The sequence below is a fragment of the Polypterus senegalus genome, chromosome 17 (genome assembly GCF_016835505.1).
Source record: "Polypterus senegalus isolate Bchr_013 chromosome 17, ASM1683550v1, whole genome shotgun sequence".
In the NCBI taxonomy this organism is placed as follows: domain Eukaryota; kingdom Metazoa; phylum Chordata; class Cladistia; order Polypteriformes; family Polypteridae; genus Polypterus; species Polypterus senegalus.
In genome coordinates this window covers 7,716,140-7,729,063 of record NC_053170.1, presented here as the reverse complement: position 1 = coordinate 7,729,063, position 12,924 = coordinate 7,716,140, and the positions used below count along the sequence as shown (strand labels likewise).

Genomic DNA, 12,924 nt, shown 5'->3' with positions numbered 1-12,924 from the left:
GTCTTTTTTTTGATACTGTAGCGACTGACATAATAAAGTGTCACAAAAGTTCTACTTTAACAATCGCCGACTGCGTAACCCCAAACACAACTTCCTAGCACCCTTTCCAACCCCTCCTCCCACGGGTGCCGGCTCCCCATTACCGCATCAATCGGCACCCAGCTATCAGTATGCCGCGCTGTACTCTGCCCTCCCTCAAGCGGACCTAACAGTCAACTAAAACAAAAAAGGCTTCAGCTTGGCTGGGACGCTACAATACTTTCGCCTGTTTACTGCTTTCACATTCTGTACCTTTCTCTGCATATGTATCGTGAATTGGGTGTCTTTTCTTCGCGCTGCTCTTTCTTCTTTGCTAAAGGCACAGAATCTGTGTGTGCCACGTGACTTCACATGACTGAATGTTTTGCTGGCTGTCCGTGGCCTTATTTGATAAGAAGGGCGTGTCTCTCTTCAGAGGAGAGTCAAAGGGAAGGAAGCACAACTTGTAATTGACCACCTTAAATACGTTTTACAACTCATGACTGGACACATCGGTCTATGAAGTTCAAGGCTTAATGAGCTCATCCAACCAATTTGGTGTTGCTAGTAATCAGCATTGAGCAGTGACAGGCATTCAAATCAGCCACATGACAAGGGGACCCACATTTTTGCACAGCCAGTTTTTCATATTTGATTTAATTTCATACAACTAAATACTGCTTCACTAATGATATTTGTTTGGAAAACACCCCAGGGCTCAGATGTTCCTAGGAAATGAAAGACATACCACTGTTACCTTATTTGTTGAAAGGAGAGTCAATTATGCTGGCTGAGAGGGGTTCCCAAACTTATTTTCATATGACTGTGTGTGTATATATATCTATCTATCTATCTATCTCTCTCTCTCTCTCTCTCTCTCTATCTATCTCTATCTCTCTATCAATCTCTATCTCTAAAAATTTTCAACTTTCAAAGGATTTATATATTTCATGTGTTCCTTAATGTAATTTTACTACATTAGGAATGATGTGTAAGCCTGAGTGCATAACCGAATCTGAATATTCTGAATGATACTTGACAAAGTTATAAGCATTGAAAAATGCTACAAGTTAACTAAATTTGAACAAAATTTCTGTCTAATAGTTTTTGTTATACAAAAATAACAATGTGTTTCCTTTTGGCTATATTTTACTGCTCAAATCACAGCATTATGTGCAGAAAGTCTAATTTTGGAGCCATATGCCTTTCTTTAAGTTCAAGAGACCAGCAGCAGAATGCCATCGTCTTTATTAAATTTCTTGAATAAAGGATTTTTTGACCCCCCAAAAATGTTTGTGAGTGGCAACACTAAGTATTGAGGGTGGTCCTTTTTACGAGTAGCTGCGTCATGGCGTTAAGAAGTAGGACTGTGTGGTACGTCCTACTGTATGCCTGACTTTTGTGAGCCTTTTCAGCAGAACCATTCCATTTTGTTGCATTTTGATCACTTCAGTGGTAGAATTACCATAATGAAGCATCTACTATTCTGAAGGAAGGTAGAATTGTGCCAATTAAGCATTTTCTTCCCTGTCAGTGGGAATGTTTTTTTTTTTTTTTTTCATTAAGAGACATTCACAGTCTGTAAATGAGGACAATGGGCGCAGCTGTCATTTAGAGATGAGCCAGTTCTCTGCATTCATGAGCAGGCATTCCTAAGAGCTGCTGGCTTGTAAGCGGTACCCACTGGTGATTGCACCGCATTAAGGGTGGGTCAGTGGCTGGTAGGATGGTCTGAACCACAAACTGTAGGACCACCTGTTCAGTTCTTATTGTTGCCTTACTGTGTTAACCCTGAGTGAGTCATTTAACTTTGTAGCAGGACTGCGAAGACATAATATGTCTTTGTTATAACTGGAAAAATTTACATTTATGTAACTATTGCTAAGAGACCATGTGAAAGTGGAAGTAATTTCTTGGAGAAAGATGAAGACACGAAGTATATAATCCAACACAGCACCATTGGAATCCACTTGCATAATTGTTGTTCCATAATTTGAAAAGAATACAGTATAAAATAAAAGTGCCATTCGGTGTTCATGAGAGATTTATATCGTGTGTGTGTGTGTGTGTGTGTGTGTGTGTGTGTGTGTGTGTGTGTGTGTGCGTGCGTTGTAAAAAGACGGGAGTTATTCCAGCCATTTTAAAAATACTTGATATGGGTGTTGGATTATGAAGGTCAGTAACATGTTTTCTCTGAAATCTTCTTCACATAGAATTTGGATGGCCAGATCAATAGACCTTCAACTTTTCCTCTGTCTCTATTTTTGGATTTCTTCTCTTCTCTCAAAGCCATTTATCTTTTAATGGGGGTGTTTGTTTTCAGCATTTATATTTGTTTATTGGTTTGTGGTACATGTAGATGTGTGTGTGTGTGTGTGTGTGTGTAATATATATATATATATATATATATATATATATACACACACACACGGTGTTTGACCCCCTTTCGCCTTCACAACTGCCTTAATTCTACGTGGCATTGATTCAACAAGGTGCTGAAAGCATTCTTTAGAAATGTTGGCCCATATTGATAGGATAGCATCTTGGAGTTGATGGAGATTTGTGAGATGCACATCCAGGGCACGAAGCTCTCGTTCCACCACATCCCAAAGATGCTCTATTGGGTTGAGATCTGGTGACTGGGGGGGCCATTTTAGTACAGTGACCTCATTGTCATGTTCAAGAAACCAGTTTGAAATGATTCGAGCTTTGTGACATGGTGCATTATCCTGCTGGAAGTAGCCATCAGAGGATGGGTACATGGTGGTCATGAAGGGATGGACATGGTCAGAAACAATGCTCAGGTAGCCTGTGGCATTTAAACGATGCCCAATTGGCACTAAGGGGCCTAAAGTGTGCCACGAAAACATCCCCCACACCATTATACCACCACCACCAGCCTGCACAGTGGTAACAAGGCATGATGGATCCATGTTCTCATTCTGTTTGCGTCAAATTCTGACTCCACCATTTGAATGTCTCAACAGAAATCGAGATTCATCAGACCAGGCAACATTTTTCCAGTCTTCAACTGTCCAATTTTGGTGAGCTCGTGCAAATTGTAGCCTCTTTTTCCTATTTGTAGTGGAGATGAGTGGTACCGGTGGGGTCTTCTGCTGTTGTAGCCCATCCGCCTCAAGGTTGTGCGTGTTGTGGCTTCACAAATGCTTTGCTGCATACCTCGGTTGTAACGAGTGGTTATTTCAGTCAAAGTTGCTCTTCTATCAGCTTGAATCAGTCGGCCCATTCTCCTCTGACCTCTAGCATCAACAAGGCATTTTCGCCCACAGGACTGCCGCATACTGGATGTTTTTCCCTTTTCACACCATTCTTTGTAAACCCTAGAAATGGTTGTGCGTGAAAATCCCAGTAACTGAGCAGATTGTGAAATACTCAGACTGGCCCGTCTGGCACCAACAACCATGCCACGCTCCAAATTGCTTAAATCACCTTTCTTTGCCATTCTGACATTCAGTTTGGAGTTCAGGAGATTGTCTTGACCAGGACCACACCCTAAATGCATTGAAGCAACTGCCATGTGATTGGTTGATTAGATAATTGCATTAATGAGAAATTGAACAGGTGTTCCTAATAATCCTTTAGGTGAGTGTATTATAATATAATATATAATATAGTATATAATATAATATATAATATAATATATATATATATATATATATATATAAATATATAAATTATATATTTATTTATATATATATATATTTATATATATATATATATATATATATATATATATATATATATATATATATATATATATATATATATATATACACACACAGTGCATTCGGAAAGTATTCACAGCACATCACTTTTTCCACATTTTGTTATGTTACAGCCTTATTCCAAAATGGATTAAATTAATTTTTTTCCTCAGAATTCTACACACAACACCCCATAATGTCAACATGAAAAAAGTTTACTTGAGGTTTTTGCAAATTTATTAAAAATAAAAAAAACTAAGAAATCCCATGTACATAAGTATTCACAGCCTTTGCTCAATACTTTGCCGATGCACCTTTGGCAGCAATTACAGCCTCAAGTCTTTCTGAATATGATGCCACAAGCTTGGCACACCTATCTTTGGCCAGTTTTGCCCATTCCTCTTTGCAGCACCTCTCAAGCTCCATCAGGTTGGATTGGAAGCGTCGGATTCAAGTCTGGGCTCTGGCTGGGCCACTCAAGGACATTCACAGAGTTGTCCTGAAGCCACTTCTTTGATATCTTGGCTGTGTGCTTAGGGTCGTTGTCCTGCTGAAAGATGAACCGTAGCCCCAGTCTGAGGTCAAGAGCGCTCTGGAGCATTTTTTCATCCAGGATGTGTCTGTACATTGCTGCAGTCATCATTCCCTTTATCCTGACTAGTCTCCCACTTCATGCCCCCCACAGCATGATGCTGCCACCACCATGCTTCACTGTAGTGATGGTATTGGCCTGGTGATGAGTGGTGCCTGTTTTCCTCCAAACGTGACGCCTGGCATTCACACCAAAGAGTTCAATCTTTGTCTCATCAGACCAGAGAATTTTGTTTCTCATGATCTGAGAGTCCTTCAGGTTCCTTTTGGAAAACTCAAGGCGGGCTGCCATGTGCCTTTTACTAAGGAGTGGCTTCCGTCTGGCCACTCTACCATACAGGCCTGATTGGTGGATTGCTGCAGAGATGGTTGTCCTTCTGGAAGGTTATCCTCTCTCCACAGAGGACCTCTGGAGCTTTGACAGAGTGACCATTGGGTTCTTGGTCACCTCCCTGACTAAGGCCCTTCTCCCCTGATCGCTCAGTTTAGATGGCCGGCCAGCTCTAAGAAGAGTCTTGGTGGTTACGGATGATGGAGGCCACTGTGCTCATTGGGACCTTCAAAGCAGCAGACATTTTTCTGTAACCTTCCATAGATTTGTGCCTCGAGACAATCCTGTCTCGGAGGTCTACAGACATTTCATTTGACTTCATGCTTGGTTTGTGCTCTGACATGAACTGTCAACTGTGGGACCTTCTATAGACAGGTGTGTGCCTTTCCACATCATGTCACATCAACTGAATTTACCACAGGTGGACTCCAATTAAACATCTCAAGGACGATCAGGGGAAACAGGAGGGACCTGAGCTCAATTTGGAGCTTCATGGCAAAGGCTATGAATACTTATGTACATGTGATCTCTCAGTTTTTTTATTTTTAGTAATTTTGCAAAAACCTCAAACTTTTTTTCATGTTGTCATTATGGGGTGTTGTGTGTAGAATTCTGAGGAAAAAAAATGAATTTAATCCATTCTGGAATAAGGCTGTAACAACAAAATGTGGAAAAAGTGATGCGCTGTGAATACTTTCCGGATGCACTGTATATATATGTATGTGTGTATATATAATATATACACACACACACACACACACACACACACACACACACACATACATACTAGGGGGCTCTGTCCCCTCAGCAGTGCTACGCGCCGTTGTGAAGAGGGGGGCTGAACGCACCTGAAGGAGACACGGCTGCTCCTCCAAAACCCCCTCTTAAACGGTGATATAATGGGGAACAAATAACAGTTATTATATAGATAATTTTTTTTTTAACCTCCTCTTTGCTCGATCAACTGCTGATTGCTGTTTCTGCTGTGCCGCGTGATCTGCATCTCGTGCGGCGCTGCAATCGATTAAAAGCCTGTATGCAATCTCTTTTCGCTGTTCCGTTATTTCATAGAATAATATTTTTCGTTTGTTTGTGCTAATGTGAACTTTACTATCATTTTTTTGAGACTTTCGACTTTTCCTACTTCCGTTCTTTCTAACATGCTCTACCTATGTATCACGGGACTTGCTTCCAAAGGTTGTAAGCATGACGTGACTTGTCTCTGTCTCTCTTCAAGAGATCACGTCTTGTCTCATTTATATATATATATATATATATATATATATATATATATATATATATATATATATATATATATATATATATATATATATATATATATATATATATATATATATATATATATATATATATATATATATATATATATATATGTATATATATATTATATATATATATATATATAAATATATTATGTAAAAAAGTTTGATTTCAGTACACAGTGGGAGGTCTGCAACTTGAAAATGCACCTTATTAGAAGTGATCAAGAATAGGGTGATGGGTTAAATGGCACAAGGTGTGGAGTTCAAGTCAAGGAAGGCCATTGCAAAGTTCTGTGACATGCTAGTGAGGTCTAGATTGGAGTATTAAGTTCGGTGCTGAAGAAAGTACAGAGAAGAGCAGCAATTAAGCTGATTCTGGGAATAAGACATATGAGGTACAAGGAGAGGCTGAAGGCGTTGGACCTTTTTTCAGTTTTAAAGAAATGGAGATTTAAGAGGGAACATGATTGAAGTGTTTAAAATTAAGAAAGGAATTAGCAGAGTACATCCCAGTTGTTACTTTAAAATAAATTTTGCAATATGGGAACACAGTTGGAAACTTGTTAAGAGCAGATTCCACGCAAATGTTAAAGTTTTTATGCAAGGAGCTATGTGGCTTGTAGGAATTAGGGTCCTTCAGATCTTGAATTGATGCTATTTTGGAAAAATTAGGTGAATAGGAGAGATGAGCTCATTGGAAAGAATCGCCTGTTTTCGTCACAACTTTTTCATAATATTCATATACTATGTGTTAAAACATTGAAAACATGTTCCAGTATAGCATATTTGGCATTTTTGATTAGACAGTAATATTAATTTACTTCAGTTATTCATTTAACAACAGCATTTATTTCTATAGTACGTTCAGACAGAAAATCCATTAAAGAAAATGACCCGCAGGACATGGCCATGTTCAAAATGTGTAGCAATCATGCAAAAAATGTGACACTTGGAAAATGTTTTGGTGTTTTTTATTAAGTTAGATCACTTTGCTAAAAACCCTTCCAATTTCTGAACTGAAAGGTTCAGGGTAGTTTTATGGGCGGTGAACAAAGAAAGCACCCTAAATGCAGAGGACAATCCATTAAAGTTAAAGGTGGGTCGAAACTGACTTGAAAGACATTGCAAGGTAAAGTGTTTAGACAATGGATAAGTTGGGTTGTTTTTTTTTTTTTCTCTTTCTTTCTTTCTTAACTCTTTGATAATTGGGGGAAATGTGAGACGTTGTGACAGTTAAAGAATCTTAGAATAGTCCACGTCGTTGGACAAAGGATGATTTCTAAAGGATTCACATACTTTTTTGCCACTGTAGTAATATGTGGAAGGAAAATCTAGGAAGTGAAAATATGCCCTGAGCAAACGATGAATGCAAGTGCAAAGCTCATTGTGTATATGGATTGAATATCAATCAGATATCACTGCTGCTTACAGTTCTTTATTCTGTTTTTTCTTTTGTATGTGTGTGTGTGTGTGTGTGTGTGTGTGTATATAATGCCATTTCAGATCATCATGTTTCATTGTATCTCATTTCCTCCCTCAGCTTGCCACCAGAGCACGGTCAGAAAAAGAAGATAAGTTATCCCAAGCGTATGCAATTAGTGCCGGGGTTTCCATGGAAGGCCAGCAGCTTTTTCAAACTATACACAAAACGTAAGTCTCAAGAGAAGTAATCCTAATGTGCAAGATGCCTCATGGCTTGTCTGGGAATGGAGGATGAGTTGTGTGTGTGTCTGTGTGTACATCAGTGTTGGTGTAGAGCTGTGATAGGGTGAGTCCTTCCTTTTTCTCATCTTTTCAAGTGTGCTGCCTTTGCAGGAAGTGAATATTCTCATTGAGTCCGTCGTCCCCATAACCCCCCAATCTTGAGAGAAGTGAGGTCCACAACACCTTCGTTCTTTATTCCTCATAACTGTATTAAATGCATTATACTTCAGGGTGAGCACTCATTTGCTGTCAGCTCTTACACAAGCATAGCAAATTCTTACAACTGTAGATAAAATTAAACTATTTATACAGAGTCGCTAATTGTGAGAGACTCCACGCCTGGCAGTCATGGCAGCATGCTACAACTGGTGTACCAACTCATCAAGATTATGTAAATGAAGTCTACAATTGTAAATCTCTGGAAAAGTCGTGTAATCTTGTGACAAGGCCTTACCTGAGCACTTCAAATTGTCCCTCAGTGTGTGGGTGCAACTTTTGGTGGACTGGTGCTGTGTCCACACCTGGTTTCTGTTGCATAGGATTAGTTTTGGCCGGTATGACCAAAATTCTATATCACGGTATTTTTCAAAATTATACCGGTTTCACGGTATTCAACGATATTATTTTTTTCCCATGCATGACTGAATGTTAACCACATTTTCCACTGCAATTACTGCAGTAGACTGGCTCAGAATAACCTATTCCACTGTCATGAGAATTGTATATTGTACAAAAAAACATTTTCTTGTGCACACAAGTATTAATACAGGTTTGCATGGCCCCATAAAGTGACAGTTTTCAAGGGGGTGGCAGTAATGAAGAGAGGGAGTTGCACTGCATGACAGTTGCAGTCAAAATATAGAACCTTTTTATTGAACAAATTTTGCAATCAACTTAAACTAAAATTTTGACAACATATTTTCAACCATCCAAAGAGGCATTTCGACTTAGTAAAATATCCAGAGGTGCTTGTCAAAAGTAGTATTGCACTGAACATGTCTTAGAAAAAGAATAAATAGTAAATATTTTTTGTAAACCAACTACACTTTCTGTTAACGTTAATCTCTGCCTACTGACACGTTAGTTATATGGATTGTAATGGCGTTGGATGTCTCGATCCACCACTTGCTTTTTTTTTGTCGTAAGCAGTACCTCGAGCAAACGCATCTACAAGTGTCCTCTGGCTTTTTCAGTTTTACCTGAGGACGTGCATGGTACTCCAATGCATGTGTGCGACTAAGGTGGTGCAGCAAATTGCTCGTGGTGCCGCCCCCGGCAACAACTTTAGCTCGACAGCATTTGCAGTCAATTGTTGTTTGGTCCACATCCGACCTTTTAAAACCAACAGACAACAGACACGGCTCCTTTTTTTTGGCAAAAGCTCTTCTGTGTCATTGGGTTCAACTTTATTGTCTGCTGCAGCTTTAAATTTCGGAATTTCCTCTGTCCATTTTCACCGCTCAATACCTCCACTAATGTATGTATTCCGTTACATGCGTGTTTAGCGTTGTAGCAGTAAAAAAGGTCTCCCTTTAAACAGGTTCCCACTGTGCCACGGCTATTTAAATTGGTGTTGCGGTATAAGAAAAATCCATGAACCATTATACCTCCCAGCACTACATAGGATCCTGCACTCCCAGCAACAATGAAATGAATTAAGCAGATAATGCGATGTGACGGGGCCTTTACTCATTCTGCTCATCCACTGATGTTCACCTCCGTCACTAACAACATTGATGGCCTCCATTGGGTGTGTTAACAGTAATGGTTTCTTCGTCCGGGTCTCCAGATTAACGTCTGCTTCATCCCGAGCCTCTGGACTGTCTCCCAAGTCCGCTCCAACACTGCCGTCATTCTCGACACTCGCAGTGTAGAGAATTCCTGTCAACCCGGCTTTTTCTGCAGTCTTGCCACCCAAGCACTTCAGATTTGTCATTTTTCCTCTCGAAGGCCTGCTTCATTTATTCCTCCACTGACGCTGTTCGCTCTGCTCTGGAGAGATCTGAACTTTGTGCAGCATTATCTATCTATCTTATCTATCCTTCCATCTTTCCTCCCGGGACCACCCTTGTTGATTATGTTAATTGTTTTGTGTTGTTCATGCTGAATGTGTTTCTGATTGTAGATGTCCACTTTACACTGTGTGCACAACTATTAGGCAAGTGATTATTTTGACCATATTCTCATTTTTATGCATATATTCCAACTCCAAGCTGTATTAACTTAATGCTTATTGGATTTAAGCATATCAGGTGATGTGTATTTGTGTAGTTAGGGCGGGTTTGTCCTAAGGAGATAAAACCCCTATATTAAGGTGTGCATGATTATTAGGCAGATTGTTTTCCTTGGGCAAAATGGGCCAAAACGAGATTTTACTGACTTGGGAAAAGTGAAAAATTGTAAAAAGTCTTTAAAAGGGATGCAACACTCTTGAAATTGCTAAAATATTGTGGCGTGATCACAGAACCATCAAACGTTTTGTTTCAAATAGTCAACAGAGTCACAGTGTCGAGAAAAAAAGACGCAAATTAACTGCCGAAGATTTAAGAAGGATCAAGCGTGAAACTACCAGGAACCCGTTATCCTCCAGTGCTGTCATATTCCAGAACTGCAACTGAGAGTGCCCAGAAGTACAAAGCGTTCAGTGCTCAGACACATGGCCAAGGTAAGGAGGGCTGAAACCTAACCACGCCTGAACAAGACATACAAGTTGAAACGTCAAGACTGGGTCATAAAATATCTGAAGACGGATTTTTTTAAAGGTTTTAATGGACTGATGAGATGAGAGTGACTCTTGACAGACCAGATGGATGGGCCCGTGGCAGGTTCAGTAATGGGCACAGAGCTCCACTTCGACTTGTGGAGGAGAGGTACTGGTATGGGCTAGTATTATAAAAGATGATGTAGTTGGTCCTTTTTGGGTTGAAGATGGACTCAAAATCAACTCCCAAACCTACTGCCATTTTTTAGAAGACACTTTCTTCAAGCAGTGGTACAGGAAAAAGTCTGCATCTTTGAAGAAGACCATGATTTTTATGCAGGACAACGCTCCATCACATGCATCAAAGTACTCCACTGCGTGGCAAGTTCAAAGAATAATGACATGGCCCCCCTTCCTCACCTGACCTAAACAATATTGAGAACTTGTGGGCCCTTCTTAAATGGGAGATTTAAGGTGAAAGGAAACAGTACACTTCTGTGAATAGTGTCTGGGATTGCTGCTGCACAAAATGTTGATCATGAAACTGACAGACTCTATGAATGGAAGGCTTATGATTGTTATTGAAAAGAAGGGTCACTGTTGTTTTTTGTTTTTTTTTTTTGGAAATATTAGAAACTAGCTGACGCCCGCCATAGCATACAGCGGTGTAAGAACAGGAACGGAAAACGGTGAGAAAAAAATTTAGAAACCAAGAAGAAAGAAATACTTCTTGAAAGATGCAGTTGTGAATAGGTGTTTAGCTGGAGACGACAGATAATGAGTCGAAAGATCTAACCCTCGAAAAAGCCACGTACAACTGACAGTGGCTGAAGACTGGTTGTTGTAGATTAACGCAAATCTGTGCAAACGTAATGCAAGGCGGGAAGTTGGGGTCGTGTTTGAAGTAAATGACGATGGTAGCGTGGAGAGTCTCGGAAAGAGCTTGAATTTCAGCTTCACCACCATAAACTCCAGATGTTGCCATGTATTGATATTACTCTTGACTTGCTGCGATAACTCGACTTGCGTTGGAAAGAACAGGAAGAACGTCTCCAAATCTGTCCCAATGTGATGCAACGACATCTACTGCCCTATGTCGTAGTGAGAGTGCATTACCTCCGTCAACCGTTTGTGTCAAGAAATAACCCACTGATAGGAACAGGCAGTTGCAGGATCCCGGGATAGAGATGACGTTGTACAAAAACACGTCGACAGAGAAGATATTGACGTTCATTTTATAACAAAGGCGAAAGCGGCGTGGGGGTGTATGGGAAGACCGCAGGCAGCGTGGGGAAGGGTTTGTAAGATGACGAATAGGAATCGAGAAATGCCGTGTGGGCGGGACCAGTTTTGAAGAGGAAGCAGGACGAACCACAAGAGAGAATTTAAAAATATATATATGTTTCTTTGTAAATTTTGAGTTGCTTATTATAACAGATGAAAATAAACAATTGAGATGGGAAAATGTTTGTTTTTCCTTTAGTTGCGTAATATTTCTGCACACTAATACTTGCCTAATAATTATTGTGCACACACATGTATCCCCCCTGAGAATGTTCACACTCCCTTTGTAAAACATTTTAGGTTTCAGATTTATTAACATTTTGCATTGACTGATAGCACTGTATTTGTTTCATATAAAAATGAATCCACAGAAACACAAATTGTGCACACAGTGTATAGTGAGGCTTTCTACACCTTTGCTGACATTGTGGATTGATTTATCATCATTATTTTATTTAGGATCAAAGACTGTAAATGGCAGGAGAAGAATATAATTGTGATGGATGATGTTGTAATCACCCCACCTTACCAAGTCGAGAATTGCAAAGGCAAAGAGGGAAGCGCTTTAAGTCACGTACGCAAAATAGTAAGTGGAGGTGTGAGCTTCTGGATTGGCCGGCCTGTTTAAACGTGATCACCATGCCGATTTATGATTGGCTGTTAATGTGAACGACGTATTGATTTTAGGTTTGTTTTTTTTTTCCTTTTGTAGGTCGAGAAACATTTTAGAGATTTGGAGAATCAAAAGGTAATGCAGCGTTCACAAGCACAGCAAACACAGAAGGACTCAACTTTATCATCTTGAGCCACAGAAGATTTTTGGAACAGGAGTTTTTTTTTTTTTTTGTTTATTTTTGTTTTTTTTTGTTTTTTTATTTTATTTTTTTTTTCTCCCCTTCACCCTTCCTCCCCCCTCAATAAGCTGTGTCAAACAGGGGCTTCAGCCCCTTCAGATCTGCCAGTACTGCAGAAGAGGGGGGAGTCCGAGACCCTAGTTTTCTGATTTAGAGAAAAACAGTTTTAAAATATAAATATATATATAAATAATAAAAAACGGAACAAGTAACATACGCTGATTTTTTTTTTTTTTTTTTTTTTGGAGAATAATTTAAAGACCATAAAGTTTACTTGACTAACTTTCCATTTTTTCCAAAATTAAAACAGAATTTTTTTATTTGCTGTTTTGTTTCAATGTGTTTTTTTTTTCCTTTTCTGTATTATGACAGTTATAATGTGACTTGAATGATCACACTTTAAAAAAGACATTTTCTAAAATAAAAATAACCC

At 39.4% G+C, this 12,924-nt stretch overlaps 1 protein-coding gene across 2 annotated transcripts in view; it reads left to right on the top strand.

Annotated features, from left to right (window-relative positions):
* Positions 1 to 12,703, top strand: part of lsm12b (LSM12 homolog b) — a 45,142-nt gene extending 32,439 nt beyond the window's left edge. Inside the window, exons 3-5 of one of the 2 annotated variants that reach the window (XM_039739463.1) lie at positions 7,489 to 7,598; positions 12,097 to 12,233; positions 12,350 to 12,703. In XM_039739463.1, the coding sequence (XP_039595397.1) occupies positions 7,489 to 7,598; positions 12,097 to 12,233; positions 12,350 to 12,366 (264 nt within the window). In that variant the 3' untranslated portion in view covers positions 12,367 to 12,703. The remainder of the gene's footprint in view (positions 1 to 7,488; positions 7,599 to 12,096; positions 12,234 to 12,349) is intronic. The other variant, XM_039739462.1, reaches the window with a different exon arrangement.
* Positions 12,704 to 12,924: the final 221 nt, after the last annotated feature.